The sequence below is a fragment of the Oenanthe melanoleuca genome, chromosome 2, assembly GCF_029582105.1.
Source record: "Oenanthe melanoleuca isolate GR-GAL-2019-014 chromosome 2, OMel1.0, whole genome shotgun sequence".
Taxonomy (NCBI): Eukaryota; Metazoa; Chordata; class Aves; order Passeriformes; family Muscicapidae; genus Oenanthe; species Oenanthe melanoleuca.
The window spans coordinates 131,804,002-131,826,215 of record NC_079335.1 but is presented as its reverse complement, the minus strand read 5'-3'; the positions used below and the strand labels follow the sequence as shown (position 1 = coordinate 131,826,215).

General features: G+C 36.6%; 1 protein-coding gene across 4 annotated transcripts in view; it reads left to right on the top strand.

Annotated features, from left to right (window-relative positions):
- Positions 1-22,214, top strand: part of ARHGAP21 (Rho GTPase activating protein 21) — a 110,602-nt gene that overhangs the window by 46,721 nt on the left and 41,667 nt on the right. For all 4 annotated transcript variants that reach the window (XM_056483264.1, XM_056483266.1, XM_056483263.1 and 1 more), the window contains 3 exons: positions 4,216-4,240; positions 15,091-15,183; positions 18,330-18,408. In XM_056483264.1, coding sequence (XP_056339239.1) covers positions 4,216-4,240; positions 15,091-15,183; positions 18,330-18,408 — 197 coding nt within the window. The remainder of the gene's footprint in view (positions 1-4,215; positions 4,241-15,090; positions 15,184-18,329; positions 18,409-22,214) is intronic.

The window sequence follows — 22,214 nt, the reverse complement described above, 5'->3', positions numbered from 1 at the left end:
CTTGTCTTGAAGTTCTTAACTCCCTCTTTGTCTGCTAGAGAGAACTTCATCCTTCTTAAGTTTTTTTTCTTTCTTCTCTGACACGTTAGAATCTGGTTCATTCATTCCTATTTCTATCTGATTTTGGAAAAGAAATCATGAGGTGATTTGGTACTCCAACACCTTTATTCCTGGATTCAGTTACATAGAAAGACGGTAAGGTTCGTTTGGACAGAGCCCTTGTTCTGAACAGTTATATTAACCTGAACAATTATATTAATTAACATAAAAAATGGTTATATTATTTTTTCTTCCTTTTAATGTCCATGAGGTGAAGCAAAAATAAGAACAGATCTTTCAAATTACTACTTACAAGTCTTCATAAGGTGAATTTTGTAGAAATCTCTGTACCTAAGTTATGGTACAAAAGAATGAAATTCATCTGTTGTCAGCTTGATCCTAACATGAGGCAAATGTGATTTCTCAGATGATCAATAGGATCTTTGATCATATAAAGTTACCAGCTAATTACAGTCTCTGTCATTGATTGTAAGCTCAAGTATCATTCCTCTCTTTCCTCATTGATCAAAATTTTAAGCTCCTCAGAAGTCACAGATGTTTCATTTTGCCTTCCTCAAGGGGAGTATAATAATGATGAATATAATTTGATTTTCTGGCTGTTTTAAATCTTGTAGTAGCTTTGTTCCTCCTTCCCACCTGAGGATGCAGCCACTGCTGCTGTAAGACAGAGATTACAGCTGGATGTTGAAGATGCCTTTGACAACAGCTGGACTCACTCAATCCTTGATCTGTTTTTCAGAACCACAGCCCTTTCTTTATCACAAGTGTCAATGTGATGCTGGTGCTTTCCCTCTAAGTCAGTGCAGCAGTCTCTATTGTTTACCCCAGAGTAAAAAGCATTCTAGCTCCTTTAATTTTATTTTTTAATTCCTCCACACCCCTTTCCCCAAGGTAAGCTTGCCCTACAATCTCTTAAATTTTGCCACAAATCAACATAAGCTAGTAGAGGTAGTGAGGAGAAAGAAAAATAGCTAGAAGTGCTTTCCTTCAAGCAATCTTTCTACATTCTTTGTGGATATATGTTTTAGATTTTTTAAATACCAGCTGTAGGTTCCAGTTCAGAAATACTGGTGAAAATGTCTCCATTCAGACTTCTGCTCCTGTTGCTTCTGTTTTTTGTGTTTGAAAAAACAGTTAATGTGTCAAGTAGAATGCTCTGGAAAGAGGAGGACAAGATTCTTACAAAGGGGAACAGTGGCATCTCTAGGACATAAAAGCATAATATTCTTAACCTGCAGGGTGTGGTAAAGATCACACCACAGGTGCATAATTCATGGGAATTGGAAGGTAAGTTTTTCTGTATGCTGGAAGATGCTGCTGCTTGGAAAGCTACTGAGGTGAATTTTCATGGAAGCAAAGAACTTCATGCCAGAGGATATATTGAGTGGAGAAGAGTGGGCATTACTTTATAAAAAGTATAATAAGCTGTACTCTGCTTAGGTGTGCTTGAGGTGTTGAGCTTTTAAATTCTGAGAAGTTCAGCATTCTAGTTGTTTGTCTTGTAAAACCTTTGTTCAGTTGGAAAGCCTTTTTGTTTATTGTCCTGAAGAACTGGCTGCAAGGAGGGAGATCTAGATAGATCTGCCTTCAAGACCTGGCTGACTGCTCCGAGTCCAAAACACACTTGTCTTGATACATAAACTCCTCATAGTACTTCAGATGATTTTTTTTTTTTCTTTGGCAACACTCTTTCCCCATGTGAAAAAACTGGAATGCTAGTATATTTTATACCTAATTCATTTAGCATTCTGTATGTATATCGTAGTGCAGATCTAGATCAAATTCAGGGTATTTTGTTAAGTTCTATTATCTTTTCTTTTATGCTTCCTGCATAATACATCTATTTAAGTACAAATCAAGGGTCTCTTTCTCATTGTAATTGGTCTTAATTACTAACTTATAAACACTGTGATAGGTTATGGAAAAAACTGTTGTCTGGTCAGTCTCTTGGGAGGGACAGCCCTGTGTGAAAGATGACCTTGGAAATTGAGGTTGTGGTTTAACACATTTCATTTTGGCAGAAGTACTTGGCTGTGCTTCTGTGGGGACACACACCAAGCTGGGAATAGCTGCACATTCAGCAATAACCCATTTTTGTGTTGTGCTTGCTTCCCATGCCTCCTTTCCCTTAAGAAAGTGAATGAGGAATGTGTGGAAGATTCCTTAAGTTAGCATTGCAAAAAGCAAGTGTTGCATAATAGCTTTAACATCAGGTGTTCTTTAGGATTTGTTAGAAACACTGTTTTTGTATATGATGTTTGTTCTTCCAAGTTCGTTTTTGTGAGAAGTATGTGGTAAAATCTTCTCTTCAGGTATGGATGCAGCATATACTGACATATTGCTACGTGTAAGGGGTGAATATAGGAGGGAAAGCTGGTTTCAAAACAGTTGTATTAAAAAGCATTCATTCCATTTTTCAAAGCCTGATCTCCTTGGCTTGATACCATGAAAAACGAATGTTTTGCAGCTGTCTTTGGTAACAGAACTTTGCATGCCTGTGACAAAAGTTACAAAACCTACTGCTGTATTTCATAAATTACAGCATTTCTACATTAGCTAAACTTTCTCTTCAAAAATGTTTGTTATATAGCATCAAACCAAATAGCCTCCCATACATGTAACCCAGGTTTTTCAGACTAAGAGTTCTGATATTTCAAGTCCCAAAGATGTTTTTTCACTTGACAGATATGGCCATAACTCAAAACATGCAGAAGTTACTCGTGTCTAATTCTGGGCTGCTGATTGTAGTTCAAAAGCAACTGAATGTTACAGGGCTTCAGAAATAAGCAGTCATGGTACTTAACTTCTAGAGTGCCATTTTTACCAAAGTATAGAGGAGACAGGACTGTCCGACTCAGAGATACACTCTTTGGGCAGCAGTGGCAATTATCATGGCTTTTTAAAAGTAGAATATATGCTAGATTTTTGTTTATTCAGTATTTTGGGTTTGAGGGAGTTCTTCTTTATTCTTTTGTTCCTTAAAGTTATCTTTCTGTAGTATCTTTCAAAGCTCCAGCAGAACTTTTGTATGCCTTGTCAGGAATTTTTTGCTGCTAGGACAGACTTTTCTCTTCCTCACCATTATACAGTGTTCATATCCGGGCCTTATTTCCTCTCTTTCTTTAGATCTTTCTCTCTTGAACGGATTGCTCAGGTCAGTGTGTAGTTGCTTTGAGCTTATTTAATTTGAAAAACATAGTGGTTTTCCTTTAAATACAAAATACCTAGAAATTTGGAGTTAGTCCATCTAAAAGTAGGAGGAAATATCCAGCTGAAAGTTTTTTCTGTGGTCATTGCCTTGCTCCTTATTTCCTTCAGGACAAAGCTCTTCTAATTAGCTGAGATGAATAGTTAGAAATATTTTTAAAATACTATCTGTTAGTCTCAGAAAATGTATTTGATTAAGTACTTACTGCTCTGTGAAAGCTTCAGTTTAGAAAGCAAGCAGGTATTTTCCCATTTAGATAATTTTGCTTCTTAAACTTTGTAGACAAGGTTAACCATGATCTTCGTACCAAAGTATTGACAAGAAAGTAACCTAAGTATTTTTTTGTAGTTCAAGCATGCCATTTCCCCCCAGTACTTGCCAGTTGTAATTTTTGTTGTGATTTTTGGGATCAGTGAGCAGAAGGAGACTCTTAAAGGTTGTAACTACATAGTGTTTGAGGTACCTATTTTTCCCTTAATAGTAGTAGTAGTAGTAGTGAAGGCAAAACAAACTTCGTTCAATATTCAGACATTGCTTACAAAATATTTTGTATCTCTTGCATATGTAGCTTTAAATGGTGAGGTGATTCAAGTGTAACCTTTCTTGCCTGGCTTTCGGGTGAAACGTGCTTGCGACCACACACAGTGCAGTATGAGGCTTCGTGGTAGTATTTCATGGGGTTTGGTACATTTGTTTTCACATAATCCTGTTTATGTTGTTTCTGTGGCAATTGTTTCATAGGATTGTGTTGTTTTTAAAATTGCTATTACTCTACATTCTGAGAATAAAAAACTTAATTTTCTAAGTTGAAAGCTGTAGAGAAAGTAGGAGGTACCAAAATGCAGACTTAACCTTCCAGTTCACTTCAAGTCTTTATACCTTAGAGATGCCTATGCATTTTTTTCCGTTTATTGAATTTTTAATATGCACTCTTTCTTCCTCTTTAGGATGAAGAGAATGGGAATAGACAAGGTATGTCTTGTTTTTACTCTCTTATAGATCCAGTATATTGAATGCTTCATCTGTGTAATAGACTTGCTATAGAATAGAATTGCTACCTAAGAGCTTGAAATATAAAATCACTTCAGTGTGAGCATCAAGCTCATTGTTCAGTCACTTAATTCTTATGCCAGTCAGTTCCCCTCCATTTTCATAGCTTTTTCCCTCCACATTGCCTTTGTCTGCTTTCTTTCTTAATTTACACATTAACTGATTTTTTTTTTTTATAAGTTTATGCTAAATCTCCATGCCAGTTAATTGGAGTTTTTCTTTGGTACTTAGCTATTTTCTCATCCATGTTTCCTTTTTGCTGATATCTTACTGTTCCCTTAGAAAAGTGAAAACCATGTTGATTTAAGGAAGCTGGTTTTTAGATTGGGAAAACCCAGTCCCACTTTGTCTCCCCAGTGTGTCAGGATGGTGAGGTACAGGGGCAGTGGGATTGGGTGCCCTGTGCAGGGTTCCCCTGGTGCTCTGCCTGCAGCTGGGCACAGCGTGGGCTGGGTGCTGCTTCTGGTGGTGGGGTCTCATCTGCAGCAAAGCACCGACCTGCTTCAGTGTACCTTTGAGTACCTTCTGTAGTTGGAAGAAGAGAGTATACCTGAACTCCAGTTTCCATTTACTTTGTGTAGCTGTGATGTATTAGAAGCATTCTGGGAAATATGAATTTATTTGAACTTTCTTATTTTTCTCTGGGAAGCAGATGGATTCATCCTTTTCATCCTCCTAGTTTTACTCAGCTGTCATCACCTGCATGTTAAACAGTGAAAAGTTAATCTTTTCCTACTTCTTATTACTCCCTAAACTTGAAACATCCTTTATCTGTTTTGACATATAAAAAGAAAAGGCAGATTCCTTTAGGAAGGGAAGGGAATTGGTCTGTGCCAAACCAGTATGGAAGACACCACTTGTGGTCTAGAGGAAAAAGTTCTGTGGTGTTCTTGTTCTCACAGGGAGAGCTCAGGTAGCTAAAGGTGCCATGTAGATCTGTTGATATCTAAAATGTTATCTGATAGCTATATTTCAGTAGAGAAACAGCAGTGAACAAATACTTGGTTCACCATGAAACCTGTGAAGGTGGAAACAAGAATACTTTCTGGAAATTTTTGTGTAGCTTCTAAGCTCATGAATCATAGCTCAACTATTGCTTATTTATAGCACCACAGTTTGTTCTATGCCTGGAAATACAGATCGGAGGGCACAAATGCCCTGAAAGTTATCAGTATTTTCATGAAGGAGGAAATCTTGGACTTGTCCCCCTGGAAAGAGAAGAAATGACTGTGAGGAGAGGATGTAGATGTCAGTAAAGCTTGAGCTGCCAATTTTGTGTATTAAACCTTTAAAACCAGCAAAATGGAACAAAGTGTTTTAGACAATCTTCTCCAGCATTCGACATGATTTTTGGGGGTGTTGGGGGGGATGAAACCATCTTTATTTACGTTGCTGCCGGTTGTTCCTGTTCCCAGCTAAGGGGAGTAGGCAGCCTGTGAGAAGAGAGCTCGTGTCATTTGGCATGTTGGCAGAAGCGGTGTTTGAGCAGTAGCAGGTAGGGCAGGAGCTGGCCCAGCACTGCTGGAGCCGCTTCGCTGGGAGCCGGGCGCCGGAGCCACCGCGCGGCAACTCCCGGCATCGCGGCCGGGCGGAGCCCTGCCGAAATTAACTGGAAATATCCTACTGAGAAACGCTTCTCTTTTGAAGTTTGTGCATGGTAACTCACTTAATTCGCTTGATCCTTCCTCTCTGAAAGACTAAGCTAAGGGCATCCAAGCATTTCGTTTTTGTGAAGCAGTGTTTGCCAGTGCAGGAAGGTCTTTTTTTGTATCAGTTTTCAATGAAAATTTGTAATTATCTGCCCTTTATGCTTTGCCCTGGTCATAAATTAGGCTTACCTGTTAAAAATGAGGGTTTTGTATCTAATTCAACATTTATGTATTTGATTAGGTAAGTGTGGATAAAAGCATCTGTATTGCTCTTACCTTCCATTGAGAGCACTTGAATATTTTTCCAAAGAATCAGAGCACCTAATTAAGTCTAGAGGGCAGATGATAAAAACATGTACCCTATGATGTATTCCAGCAGTGAAAGAAACATTTTTATGTATTTTAGGTTCTGTTATAGAATTTTAGAATATAGTTAAATCAAGCTCCTGGCTTGCATTAATCTTCCTTTTGGAAAGCAGTAAAGTTTCAAAGCCTTTATAATGGAATCTAATGCAAATTCATTCAGGAGACCTCTTAAGTAGGAATGACGCCAGAGGAAGATGATGGCCCAAAAGCAAGATTGGGTTGCTAGGCAAATGAGTTAGGATGCTGTGAACAGGAGACACCTCATGGTCAGCAGCAGGGACAGAAGAGGACCTGCTCAGCTGTATGCACATGAACAAGAGAGAGCCTACAGGACAGTGGAGCTCTCATGCCATTTTCAGGAGGTTGCTGAAGCCCCTGCACACACACACAGGGGTGGTGGGATACCTCACAGGAGAGGGCCAGGGTGCTGCAGTGGGTAGAGGCACTTTGGGAAGAACAGGCTGGGAGATCATGGGGGTTGACTTGCCTTTGTGGTCCGGCTGTAAGAACAGCAGGGATGCATGGAGCTCTGGCTTGGGATGGATGGGGAGCTGGCTTAGAGCCTGTGGTCAGGATTTGTGGGCAATATTTTGGTGGGTGTCTGCTGCTGCCCTCTCATGGAAGAAGTAGCCAAGGCTTTCTTCTGACAAACGGTGGAGGCTTCACATATGCTTGTGCTGCTTTTTTGTGGGAGACTATAGTACCCTGGTATCTGCTGGAAGGGCATCACAAGATTTATACCCTAAATATTTTGTTGTTATTATTTTGAGTTTTTCAGTTCTTTTCCTACTTTTGCTGCTCCAGACTGTTGCTTTTAAGCCAAGTCATGGAAATGCTTCTCTAACCAGGTGCATTTTATCAGAAGATAGAGATTTTCCACGGTGGATTCTTTGGTCATTGATTTGAAACTTTTATCAGCTTCTACCGCTCTCCAGAGAATCTCTGTTATACTGACCAGCCTGTATTACATATTTCTTGGAGTTATTATCCTCTGAAATAACTTGGAGTATTTATTTCATGTGTTTTGAGGATGACTCGCCATTGGTTTGCCATTCTTCCTGGTTTCTGGAGTTGCCCTGTTTCAATAATCAGTTATTTATTTAAGTGGTATCTCACAGATAGAAGTCTTCCAGGAGAGTATACTAGTAATATTTGGAGCCAGAGTGAAAAATACCTACCTATTAAAAATCTAGCAGTCTTGTTAAAAACTTGCACTATCAAGATGTGATGAGTGAGGCTGGAAGAAAACTTCATGCCATTTGATTGTGTATTTAGTATTATTATCTTGTCATTCAATACAGGTTTTGTACATATGAAGGTAGTTTCTTGTATATTGTCCTAAAACATGTTTTCCTTTAACAAGGTTTACCTTGGTGACCATGATTAAATGAACAGTGATAGGCATAAAGAAATAGACTGAAAGAAATTTTATCTTTCAATAGAACTAAGCTGTTTTGTGTCTTAACACAGTACCTGGGAATCCAGTATCATTATTATTCTGCTTTTTTTTTTTTTTTTTTTTTTTTTTTAGTATGATATTCTTGCTTTTTCTACTTTTATCTCTAAGTAGAAGTACCTCTAGCAACTAGGAGTTCCTTTTCCTATAAAAATGAAAGTCAACCTAGGTATATTATTTGGTGTATTTTTCTGTAGAAACCCAGTGTGTGCTTGTTAATGATTTCATTTGGTTAATGAGAAGTCTAGAACATTAAACTTTATCACCAGGCTTTTTTTTTTTTTCGATGTGCCTAAGTATGTATGAAAGTTTCTACCTTTCAGTTGTCTACACTAAATAGTTGCAATTTATTACCTGGCCTTCTTCAGCTCTGTGCAACTCTGCTTTGACAGGGTAGAGCCTTTGAGAGAAGGGTATAAAAAATGCAGGAAAAGCTTTTTTTTCTGCATTACAGCTGCTTACATAAAGCCTGGAGTTTTTAATATTTCAATTCTTTTAACATACTGTTGATTTCTGTAGTTTGTGATCTCCCAGGATTTAATTTAATCCCATGTTTTTTAGCATCATGGTCTATCAGCTCAGTCTGTTATGAAATAAACATACTGTGCCTGTGATGATGGGAACAAGGTAGATAAGAACAAGATAATTGTGAAAGCAGTAATTTGGAACGGTCATAGATGGCTGGGGTGATATGGTCCAAGGTATATGATAGTAGAATTAGGAGTCAAAGGCAAGAGGTATTTAACAGTAATGCTTCAGGATAGTGGGACAGTAGACTTCCTTTTTTTTTTTTTTGTGGATTTCTGATCCAAATTAATTTTTTAACACCTGAATGTTGAGAATGCTAAAAGAGGGCTCACTTAGTTTTGCACTGAGACCAGAGCCTGATGGTTCCTTGTTCCCTTATCGTACATCCTGAATGTTTAGTGGATTTGCCTTCCAGCTTGTCTCATGTATAATGCTTCTCAGTGGTTTCTGTTGAGTTCAAATCATCTTTGAATTTGAATAAGAACATGGAATGTAATTTCCAAGGATTTTAAGGGAGGGTCTATAGATTCACTACTACAGATAAAAATTGTATTGCTCTATGCCTATCTAAGGACTATAGTAAATCCTCTAGACTAATCATAGATTAAATTTTAAACTTGAAAAGGTTTCATTTGAGAGAATTGAATGAAATAATAGTAATGGCAAATAATGCAATGAGAACACAGTTTTGGGGAGTTTGTAACTAAGCTGAAACTGTGCTATATATTTTCCATAACATTGCCAAATTATTTTCTCATCTTCTCCCCCTACCTTGGCATGTAGATAGAGTTGAGATTGTATTAGTCAAATGGTTTAACAGAAAGGTAAGCAAAAGAAGAAATGCCATTTTGGAGATGCCTAATCAAAATGCCAGAGGTGCATTGAGAAATAAGAATATATTTTTCCTGTGTTACAGAGTTGAATGCCAGGTGTTTCTCTGCTAAATGACTCAACAGCACTAATTTACTTCTTATGTTCTTTCAGAGGCTTATCCCTGACACTGTATTTCAACTAGAGTTTTTCAGTTGAGTTGCTTTGAGCTTGACAGTGGGTGAAATAAGCTCTGCTGGGACCTTTGGGCTCCTTTTCCAGACTGGATTGCTAGTGGAGAAATGCTTACTATGTATGAAATTCAGTTTGCAGATTATAGTATGCAGAGTGATCTGAGTTGGACTCCCTCAGTTAGATGTAATCCTGACAGGTTCGTGATTTATATTTAATGAAATGAAATCTGAGTTAATAAATGTAAGTTTTGCTGTACTTTCAGCAGTCTTTTTTGAGTAGTTTGGAGATGATTAACGGGTTTTTGATTGAGTAATCAATTTGAAGCATTTGCCCAGTTATATATTTTCCTTCCCTTTGCCTGAAAGGCATCTCAAGAATCAGTGCCACTCAGCATTATTGACCCAGTGGAGCTCAAATGCCTTGGATACCCAAAAGCATACTTGGAGATCTTCATACTTAAGAGGAATGTTCCTCCTCCTTGAATCAGAGAAAGATGTATGTAAGACTTAATTGACTTAAGTCTTAAACTGTCATAATTGACTCATTTGAGGTGTTTCATGGAGCTGGTTTCTTAAATATAAGAGTGAAAGTCATCCATTTGCTATCTGCTGAGTGTACGGCTGGGAGTAAAAATGTTCTGCAAAAAAGTTATTTTACTAACCTCTATAGACTTTATTGAATCTCTGTGTTAGGAGGATTTCTAAGCGCAGTTCAGCTGTCCTGAGCAGATGATTTTTTTTCTTCCCTTGAGGAAGAAGAGAAACTGCATGTTTTTAAGCAGTGCTAGTTTGGAAAGACTTTTTAAGAAAGTATGTGCTATACTGTGTCCCAACACTTGCTGGTCTGTGCTCTACAGGTCAAAAAGAAAGGAAGAGCTCTGTCAGTAATAGCACTTTGGCATGAGATTTTTTTTTTTTTCTTTTTTCCTTTCCTATTCAGAATGTAAAGGTTGTCCTTTTCATAGTCTTTATGACTCAGATGTTTCAATCTGTGTTTTATATCAAAAGGTTAATGACTTCAGAGAAATAAGTGCTTGTTGCTGTGTTGTAGTGTGTTGGTAGATTTGATAACATAACTTCTGCCATGTCATTTTATTTTCCAGGTGAATCATAGAGCAGTACAGTAATACTGTCTGGTCTGGAGAGAGTAGTTTAAAAACTAAGTCATAGTTATTGCATTTGATACAATACTAGTTATGTTCCTTATAGCAGTTAGATTCAAACTAGAATTGGCACTTAGATAAAATTAATTTCTCTCTCAAATTTGGGCTAGTTAGGAGAAGCTTTCCTGAATATCCCCCCCTAGATATAAGTCAGTTTTAAATGTCACCTAGTCTTAATTTTACTGTTCTGTTTTAAAATAGTAGCATTTTTTAAATACTCCCTTTTATCAAGGAGAGTATGTTTTAAGTCTATTATTTGGTAGAAGTGATGGCTGCTAGTGCAACGTATTCCCCTCTGCCACTTGTGGCCTCTTAAACATTTGTCAGGAAAGCTTCCTTGTAACTTTGCAATGGGAGACTTGCTTTCTCCTGTCAGACTCTGAAGGCATTATTGACTTGAAGTTGCAGCTCATAGATCCAGAGAGTATAAAGGTTAGCTCATAAATGATTCCATGATATGTGCTATGAATAAAGTCTTTATTTTGCAATTATTTGAACAAAAGTTAAAACACTAATTTTAGTTTCTAGATTTTACTGTGATCTCTGTGGTTTTTGTAGGAAGCATGTAGTCTCTGATTAGAAAATTTGCATAGAATTATGGAAAACATACTGGCTCAGAAAAACCTGTTGCAATAAATTGGTTTTCTGTATTTGTCTGGCATTTGATTTATAGGTCTTTATGCTTCTTCAGACTACTTTTTCTTAACTTTGGTTGTCTAGACTAAGGACCTTATTTCTAAGATTCTCCTGATTCCTTTCTGACTTTTTTTTATGCCAATGAATTTTTGTCTTGAGCCTTCTATATACTTGGGGATTTATTTTTATTTCCTTGTTTCTGATGATGTTGAATCTCTGAATTAAAAGTTCAGACACAGTTTGCTCACTCTGAAGTTACATTTTCATTTGCATAACATCATTGCAGGGGGTCATTTCACTGCAAGGAGTATTTTAGTTGTTCTGTTAGCAAAACTACACTACTGTCTGGAAAAAAAACTTGCCTTTGAATTTATACTGACTGACCATTTACTCATTCTGGAAATTTTCATTTGCTTACAAACTGATACAGGCAAGGATAGCTTGATGGGCTTTTCAGTTGCTGATCAGCTGAGTTGTTTGCTTATCAACTTTATTTGCTTTTCCTTTAATTGCTCAAATGCAAGACTGCATCTCTCTCTATAGCTGCATTTAAGATGGAATGAAGTACAAATGAAGGTCTTCTTAGAGAAGTTGTGCTTTTCATCTGTGCTGTTTCCTTGCATATAGGAATGTGTTACTGGCAGCTCACACTTTGTTCTTTGTGTATCCATGATGTCTTGCTTTTCATTTGCAGAAGAAGATTTGGGAGAAATTGTTGTATTTGTTGGTAACCTGCAAAGTAATGCTCAATTACAAAGTATGCTGTTTTGTTCACAAAATTATCTGCATTAGTGAGCACTGGAAAAGCACAAATAAGGCTTGGATGTCTTACAAACGAAAGGTCTAAAGTGCTTTTACTGTTCTTTGTGGTATTACCTTGTCAGGAATTGCTGTCATGCTCAAAAAAATTGGTATTTTAAATATTAGAAACAAAAATTGTGAATCCTGACAGTGGGTAGTGCAGAGCGTGGCTGTGATGTTGTGTTCTAGGTTGTGGTGTTTAGGAGGAGGAGGTTTAAGCTCTCTTTTCTGGACAGCATCTTGCTTTTGCCTGGTAATTGAGTGCAGACAGGACCACATGGAGATTTAGGCATAATTAAATAAGTGTGTAGTGAATGTTAAATTTTGAGACATGAGGTGAGTTATTAGATAATCCATTTTACTTGCGATTTATTTCTATGATGACTGAGTGCACATTTTCAAGATTTATTCCCCTCAGCTGGTTTGAAGAACGTACTGTTTGCTTCTACTGTCAAAAAATACTTCTTCGCTTTGCTTGAGTTTCAAACTCAAAGTATAAATGTACATTTTGAGGTTATGTATTCAAGGAAGTTCATTTATGTGTTACTGATCAAAAAAGATTTGTATGAGGTTTGTATTCAAGTATGTAGAAGATCAAGGAGAAGTGAAGAGCATGTATTTATCTACCAGAGCTTGAGAGTTCTAAGATTTCTTCTTGTTTCCACTTGTATTTGGATAGTGCTGAGCTGTAAAATGAACGTGCAAATGTAATCAACATTTTTAACCTTTTATCCTGATTTTTTGCCCCTAAATCGATTTTTAGTGTGGTGTTTGGCTTTTTTTAGGAAGTGAGAATGAGTGTTTAGTATAGCCTCTTCCTCAATAGGGCAAAGAGCCAGGTTTAATGTGCAATTAGCTTTCTGAATTGATTGATAAAATAGCTGTGGAAATGTGAAGTGAGTGCCTATAATGTCTTGGAGTAGCTGACAGGCAGGTCAGAAGTCAGACATCAGGGAAGCCTGCAGTCTCTAGTCTCCATAAATGGTGGCAGGTTTCCCCTCTTACTCAGAAGTGGGAAGTGTGTTAAAGGACTTGTGTTCCATACTGAATGGGAGTAACTTTATCTGCCTGACCTCTTGATTTGCATGTTCAGGTATAGACAAGGCATAAAGCAGCACTTGAGTGTTAAACAAACTAGCAGTAGGCCACTAACATTTTTTTAAAGAGTATTTTATAAAGGAAGCTGGGATGTGATAAAATAAATGTGCCATAGGAGCTGTATTATTTTTATTTTTCTTGCCACTTTTGGAAATGTATGTGTCTTCAGTGAAAGATAAGTGGCATCACTGGGAAGGATGTTTGGTGGTCCTATAAAAGGTCATATTTTTACTTCATTCTTGTAAGTGATTGAAGCAACCTTTTGTTCACAGCATCTGGGTAGATTAATCTTGGAGCTTCTCTAAACTTGCTGAAATATTACTGGCTCTTGAAAGAACAAGACCCATCATATGTTCAGTGTCTATTTAAATCTGCAGATTAAAAATGACAGATATTAACTTTGGCTCACAAAGAGCATTTTGTATCTCTTGTAGCTGTATCCCGCTAATCAAATTTGAAGTATTTGGGGACTGAGCTGCCAGCTGGAGTTTCTTGATTTGTAATTCAGTCGCTTTATATATAGTATTTATCTGATTCTATCAAGTAAACTTTCTGATTATTTGCTCCCAATCTGGAACTATTTTTGAGAAGGCCATTTAAAGCCATATGAGTGAGACATTTTGTTGAACTGTTTTATGGTAAAATGGCAGAACACTGAGGATCTGCACAATAAAGGCATTAGGCTAAAACTAGGATCTGAAAAATGTGAATCAGAGTCAGACAGTGATCTGGTTTTTTGCAGTTTAATAAAGTTTTACAAATGAACTTTGCTCACATGGAAACGGAAGTAAATAAAGATGTTAAGGGGGCACATTATATTCAGTAAATACTACTGTGATGATTTATTAAACATTTTAGGTGGGACATTTAAAGCTGTGGGGAAAGTATTTCCAAAAAGGGCCATTTGTGCCTAAGTCAAAGATCAGTCATTTCAGGAATGGTTAGAACCTAGTAACACCAGTTTTAAGGAGCTTCTTTTATCAGCCAGTTTTAAGCAATTCCTTTATTCTTTCATGCTGTTCCTTCTTTTCCTGTGGTTTAAGCCTCTCTCTCTCTCCCCATTTTATGGGGTTTCCTGCTAAACTGGAACACAGACCCAGCTTATTTTGTGCTGTGTCACTTTCCTGGGCTGGCTCATCACGTAGCCTCCAAAGGTGGCACTTCTTAGCTGAGTGTGCGCAGCAGGGATAGCAGCTGGAGCCAGGAGCTGGGAGTGACCAAGGCTAGCAAAGCCAGCTCTGGCACTTCTGTGTGTGTCTGGCTGTAGCATTTCAGGTTCTGCCACTGGTTCTGTGAGCAGTGGACCATGCAGGGCTAATATGGATGGATTTACGTATTTATTTTTCATTTTTTCTGGGTGATTTTATTTGTGGGTTTTTTGGGGGGGGTTAGTTTTGGTTTTTTAACTTCACTGGCATGATAATTCTGTGAGTGAAGCTGTGTAGATGCTGTAAAACTAGGACAGCAACTCTGTATTTTAGCCTGCTGTATAAGCATGGAGTTTTTTGTTTGTGTTTTTGTTTGCTTTACTGTACACATACCCACCCTCCTATCTTGATTTTCAGAGCTGTGGCTACTTAACAAAGAATTACTTAGCTTTGGTGACAGGCTTGTAAAACCAAAAGGCACCTGTGTTTTTGGAAGTACTGAAATGAAGTGTGTATTGAGAAGGCAAGAAAATACAGCTGTACATGGTTTCTAACTACTGTAGAGTAACTTGAAGTTGTGTATATACAGATACGTACAGCATGTGCAGGCATATGCTGTGCATATAATATGAATTGTAAATTTCTTTTTGAACCTTGGTGAATCTTCAAGAAAACTTTAGACTTCATCTTGGAGTTTCTGTAAAACACTTGGAAAATCACTTTTGTGGTCCATGGGAACTGTAAATCAATGTTAGATTTTTTCCTTCTAAGGAAAGATTTAAAAACTTTATTTTTCAGTTTCCATTACATCACTATTTCTTCATATGTCTCTGTGAATGCAGCAGGATTGCATTGCAAAATATTTTGAAAGTGAAAACATTGTAATTCAGTATAATAAAAAAGAGATATTCTTTCTTTCTCAGGAAAACAAAGAAATAGACTGGAGCCAATGGATACCATATTCGTTAAACAAGTTAAAGAGGGTGGACCTGCTTTTGAAGCTGGACTGTGCACAGGTACTGTTCAACAGCATGTTTATGGACATGATGTAAAATACATATGATTTAGGTTGCTGCTACATGGTTCTATCTTCCATTTAAACCTTCTTTCCTTTAGAAGCTTTTAAGTTGTCCTCCAGTGTTTTTTGCCTTGGAAGCCCTGTTTTGCTTATTAAGGCATTAAAGTCTTAGTCTTTTTGATTTGCTGTCTTAAAGAGAGTAATAAAATACGAGAAGAAGAGACAAAAAAGGAAAATAATACCTGTAAGCTCCTATTTCTTTGGTTTGGAACAAACTGATAACCTGAAAACATTCAGGTCTTCATACATTGAATAGATTTTTTCTACTCCACCTCATTTAAATCAAATAGGAAAAGTCCAAATTTTTATATGTATTCTTACAAAATTCTGATCAATTACTCATTTAATCAAACTGGAGAGCAGAAAACATAGAGGTTTTTTTAAACTGTGTCATACCTTTATTTAAGTGCTGAAAGAAGAAAAAGGCTGTATTAGAATAGAACATCATACAGGTGATACAGTTACATATATAGATGGATGCCACTATGAACACAGGTTTCTTAAAAATATGGCAAAATTTCTATTCTATGAAAGGCTTGTGCTTGTGTAAATAATGGGATGTTGATATATTTTTTTAAAGTTATGTACCTCAAATTGGCTGTAATAGAGGAAGTTTTGTATGTCCTTCCTAAAGAAATACAAAGTTTCTAGGTTGGTCAGTTAAAAAAAGTTCTGGGTCCTACTTGTACACAATAAGGTTTTTGTTGTTTGTTTTTTTGTTTTTTTTTTAACTCCTCCTTAGATAGTTATTTAGAGAAGGGCTACTTTTGCAAAATTTGACTGCTATTATATAAAGATATTTTGGCTTGATAAAATGCAACATATGTTGAATTTGTACAGAGGAACTATGTTAATTTCTGCTCTGTTCAGTGTCTGCCAAGTCGAGAGAGATGAAATCTGTGGAGAATATTATATTTTTAGTTATAGAATAGATTTTTTAGGAGCCCAGAATAAAGAGCAGAAAATAAATGAGGGAAGACATTTTTAATAACTAGAATATTCTTCTAAACACACTGCTTGTAGCATTTACATCTAATTATGTCATGCCAGTATTTCTTGTTTATGAATTTCAGGGTGAAATATATTGCTATATCTCTGTCTTGGTATTATAAAATGCTCAGGAATAATCAGCCAGTTAGATTGCTTGACCTCTCATGCAGATGCTGTATAAATATCTTTTTTTGCAGAACCAATTGTATGGTTTTTTTTTAATGAAAAAATTTTCCCCTTTTTTTTTCCATGTGTTTCATGGTCACACAAATGAAATTACTTGAATATTCAGTATGAGTTTAGGAAGTTGTTTGTCAATTCTTGTTTCACTGCTGCAGGGTCTTTTGTAATACTGAAAGTTTCAATGTAAGTTTTACCACCCATGACAAATGAGCTCCATTTCAGGAGCTTTCTTGGCTTCTTCTCACCAGAAAACTTGAAATACTCTTGCAAATTTGAGCAATAGAGAAAGGAATCTTAAATACAAGACAGTCCATTCTGAAGTATTTTTGAATATTCCTAAAATCATCTTTGTTATAGGTAGAAAGGTAATACCTCTCCTATATTTAGCCTTTAAGGCATTTCTTTAAACAATAACATATCTGGGATTTCATAAATATTAGAAATATTCAGTATTAGAAATATTGAAATACTAACAGCCAAAACAGATCTGTATTTTCCATGTCTTGATCTTCTGCTGTCATTTTTCTATATACAAGAATATAAAGAACAAAAATGTGTGTGGGAAGGGCATTCTAATTAATTTCTACTTTGATTAAAATACATAGCAGGCTATCAGACTGATGGAGAGCTGTTAGAAAATCCTTCATGTTTCTGTATCCTCTATTGCACTGCAGGCACTGACTTGCCCTTCCTATGTGTCTGGAACAGAACAAAGTTGTATTTGCAGAGGTGTCCGTGCTCATGTCATTTATGTAACCAGTTCTGCACTGTGTCCCCATCAGATACTTTGGCAGATCCATGGGATGTATATTTCAAGTAGACTCGTGTCACAGCTGTGTGTAATCTAGTCTGCTTCTGTGAAAAATAAAAGCTGCACAAGTATAGATAAAATTATATGACCTACTCTTAATATTCCTAATTATAGTTTTTAGTGGGAATACTGAGTAAAGATCTGTGGCAATGTAGCCCACATTACAGGCTGTTCTTAAACAACCTGGAAAAGAGCCAGTTGAAGTCCCAGAGTAGGTTCTGGTGTGTTCTGGGCAAGCTTTGCAGTGTGATCTAGCCAGGACAGGGTTCAGAGCTTGTTGCCATCAAGCTTTCATTCATTGCTTAGAAAGCAGGAGACAAAACTCAAAAGTTCTTTCAGCCAAGAAGAAAGGTGGTAAGCAGTGGATGAAGGGGAATAGGTAAACTTCTGACTTCTGTAGAGATGAAAATACTGCACCAATTTATTGGCATGATGTTTACTTTATGCGTGCAGACAAAATTAAAAAGTCAGATCTGTGTTGTTTGTTAATCCATGGGGTCTGTCTGGGGAACCTCCACAGAGCACAAGCATTTAAAGCAGCATTGTCCCCATGACAGGCTGAATAGTCAGGGTGAACAGCATTTTCCCTGCTTTGATTTGATCATGCCAGAAACACAAAAAGGGCTTTCAGTTTCTAAAGCAGTGTTGAAAAAGCCGTTCCCTTGGCCTCACTTTGCACAGATCCTTTATTTCAGCTCTTCTTCCTCCTAGTAGCTTTTTGAAGCTCCCTACCTGTAATCCTTCAGAACATTTTCTCCTCATTAGGAAATTTGAGATCTCTTTCTGCTCTTCTGATCAAAGATGTGTTAATGGTCATTTGGTCAAAAGAACAGGTTTTTCATCACAGGCTAAAAATAGCTCTACTCAATATATTTGACAATTTATGAGAGTGTATGAAACTCTTAATGAGGAAAGTATAACAAAATATTTGGAGAAATTTATTTTTTTTTTTTTTTTTTTTTTTTTTTTTTTTTGAGGAAGACCAACCTTGAACTTAACATGGATATTCTTGATTATTATGAGGTACAGAATTACAAAATAAAAACTATTTAAAAAGCGTCTAGACAAACTAATTTCAGTTACAACTTTACCCTCTACAGGTGACAGGATTATAAAAGTCAATGGAGAAAGTGTTATTGGGAAGACATATTCTCAAGTCATTGCTTTAATACAGAACAGGTAAGATAACAGTATTATGTGCCACACTTCTCATATACTGAGCATGAAATGACCGCTTACAGGAGTTTTGAAAAGTCATCGTATTATTACATTTTCATTAATACACACTCAGTTTTATTATTTCTATTTTTCATATATTTGCTGATTGCTGAGAAAAGTTTGAGAATAGGTGTGCTGAATTGTACCACAAACCTTTTATTTTTTGTACTTATTCCTTGTTAGTAAATAACACCAAGTGTTACAGAGGAAGTTTGATCTGAAAATAGACATATTAGGTATACATACATGTGTCAGTTGGAAAAGAAGATTATGGAATCCATCTTGCTTATGAGATCTAAGAACTAGAAAACAGTATATCTGTCAAAGAAAAAAGTTTATACTAGGGCACACCTGCAGAATATCTGCAGTAAGTCTTTGCTCTCCTCTGTTTTGCAGCAAATTATGAACCTTGCTCAGAGTTGAACAAATACTAATATTTATTGCTCCTGCATCTCACAAGCACTTGTGAAATAATTTCTATGCATAAGTCTAGGTACTTTTTCATGTCTCATGTCTGCCTTCATTTTTACAGTTTTTTGGAGTCAATTTCTGTTCTATAGCAGAGTTTCCAATATAATACTGAGTTATGTTGCAAAAAGATGTATTATCATCAGGATGGAAGAATGTTTCCTAAGTTCATCTCATGTGTCTTAGTGGCTTGTCAAGTGTTAAAACTTAGATATGCTTACTGTTCAAAAAAGGAAAAATCAGATTTTGATCTTCCCATTTCAGTGATGTCTTTATTCAAGATTTTATTCAAAATGTGTACATCTTGGGTAGTTTGTGTCTCTGGTTTTGTTTAGGATGTTTGCTGGTTTTGTTTTGGTTTTTTTATAAACGACAAGACTGTATTCAGAGATGAGATGGACAAGGTAGACTGAAACATGTTTTGTGTCATTAATGCTGTCTGTACTGGAGCTGGACAGACGGGCTTTATTTCCTTAACTGGACGTAACACTAGCCATGCATTGTTGCTTTACTTTGTATTTTTACAAGCAGCACTATTGTACAATAGTGTATGGTCAACTATGTAGATCAGTCAATTAACTCTCTTAATCCAAGAAGGGGACCAGTCACATCTTTGAGTGGCCTGTATGGTCAGAGATTCTTACCTCTAGGTGTGCCTGTGCATCAAATACCTACACTCATTTTCAGTGAATTTAGGTAGTGCACTATTCAGTACAATTCCTGCCCGCTGTGGAGAAACTGGGGACACCTGAACAAGGCCTTGCCAGTGATTAGAGCAGCCAGGAAGGGTGTAGCACGCTGCTGCATCTGTCCCCCTGATTTCCATGAGGGCATGGAGGATGAAGGGATGCTATTGTTTGTTAGGAGAGAACAGTTTGTTTTCTCGAGCCAGATGTGTACATCACAGAAGATTGTAACAAAAGGTCATGTGTGTCCTTGAGCATTTTATACAGCATACACAACCATCAGAAAATCAACAGTTGAATCTCTTAGGATAAAAAGATAAATATTAATTCTGATCCAATAAAGAGAGCTCAGACTCCACATCAGGTGTATCTTGTAGCTTACAGGCAGTACTTCTCATGTGACTGAACAATCAGCTGTCTCTCATTATTTGCTTGAAAAGAGTATTTTTGAGCTCAGAGCAGTTTGATCTGAATGTAAGTTTTTTACTTCTTGTGCTATCATTTTGTGGAAAATAGAATTGCATTATGATGCATGCTGCTCTTGCATTAGCATTGCCACCTAGGTCAGACTGATGGTCTGTTATGCCATTATCCTCTATGATAATACCCAGTAAAGATTTCTTTGAAGTCCCTGAAAATGCTAGAACTATAGAGTGATTGAGTGGTCAGAAATCAGCCCACTTTTTATAGATCTTTGCTTCAGGAAGTTGCTAAACCACAGGTTTTAGCTTCATTGCTTGATTTAGTAATTCTTGATAGATTGGCCTTGCACAAATTCACTCTTGAATGTACTTACACTCTTCACATTAAATGCACTTAGTGAAACAGTTGTTGCTGTGTTTTGTAGCTGGTGTTGCATCAAGCACACCTTGGCTTCTTCATTTGGCCTTGTGGAGGCAGCATGCTGAAAGGCCTCTTGGAAGGCTGAGTTGTCAGCTGAAATATTTTTATGACTAAAGGCAGTTTCCTTCATAGTCGTAATATGTTGTATGTTGGTTTTCTAGACATTTTAATTGTACTTTTATTGTTTTTAATTATTCATTTAAACATTGATGAATGTAAATGCTTATCCTTTTGTCATTTTACTCATCTTCAGAGAAGTTTTTAAGGTTACAGCACATTTCATTCTCTCCTCTCTAAAGAGAGGGCTTTTCCCCATTGCTTGGTGTTCAGCTGTTTGCAATAAAACTCAGTGCAGGCTGGCAGGTTTTTTTTAGATTACTTCTGTGGCTCCATTTTTATAGCTGCTTATTATTTTTCTAAAAAGTTATTCAATTTTAGCTCCTTGTCTTCATTATATAATGCTGCAGACATCAGAACTTAACTGCTTTAGATTAAGTGATAGCCATATCTTCCAGTGGAACTTAAAGATGGGATACAATTCAGCCATGCTCTGTACTGTTCCCAGAAAAGTTTCAAGCTGTGTCTAGAATATTTTCTATTTTCCTCTGCTTGGAGATAGCAAAACTAAAGTTAAACTGATTATTTCCTCTGGGAGATGAAAGGTACACCTTAGAGTGGCTAGTTAATCATGACTACACTTTTAACTCTACATTCCCGGCTCTTTGCCAACAGTTGCTTGTTTGGTCCATTAATAATTTCTTCTTATCTGTTTACATATATAATCAACTTGGACATACGTTGATTGCTAACATAAACTCTGTAAATTACTTATGATTCCAAATAAAAGAAGAAACAGATTGTGATTTGCACCTTCACTTCCCTCCCCCCTTTTTTCTTAAACTGGGGAATTTGAATGATTGTCTGTTCTGCTTGTTTCTCTTTTCAAACTGTTCTTGAAAGTGTTTGGGTTTACTCAGAAATATACAGAGTTTAGCTACTGAATTTGTTTCATTAATACAAAGTAATGCACTGTTATAGGCTTTATGATTAGTGCTTTAGTTTGATGACTTGGAATCAAGGCATTTGAATTTTAAAATAATTGGAATGATAAATATCTGAGAGTTGTCTGGAGCTCCTCTGTAGACTGTCACTTTCTGCTTACTAACACTTTCTAGTTCATAATTTGCATTTAAATTCTATTGTACAATAAACCAGAAGTCTTCCTTAATACTTTTTGTTTCTGATATGAGAATTAAAAAATGTTCTGGTAGCATGTCACAAAATATAAAGTAAGAATCCAAATTGTCGCCAAAAGGTTCTTCAGGCAAAAGGGAATAGAATAGTTCGGTAATTATTTGAATTATGTGGAAAAAGTTGTTTCTGAATGGAACTCTTTAGTCTTCTGAACGTCTTCTATAAATATGTTAATTGTGTAAATGGATTTAATCACTTTCTTAAAAAGGGGGAAGTGGGGAAACATGCAAAATACTTAAATGAGTATCATTTGTTCTGTGTCAAATTATATTTCTTTATATAAAAAGTACTTCAAGAGGAGCAATGCTATCATACTTTTGACATCCAAAGTCTTCGTCCTGCAAGTAAGCAGTTACCTGATATGATTATACATACATGCTATCCATGTGTAGAACTGAAATCTGAACACTTTGTTAAAAATGCCTCAAGCTGTTTATGAATTCAGTCAATGTAGGAAATGCTATTGTAAGTGCACATGAAGTCAATATGCCCTTGTTTCTTATAATTCAGTATTTT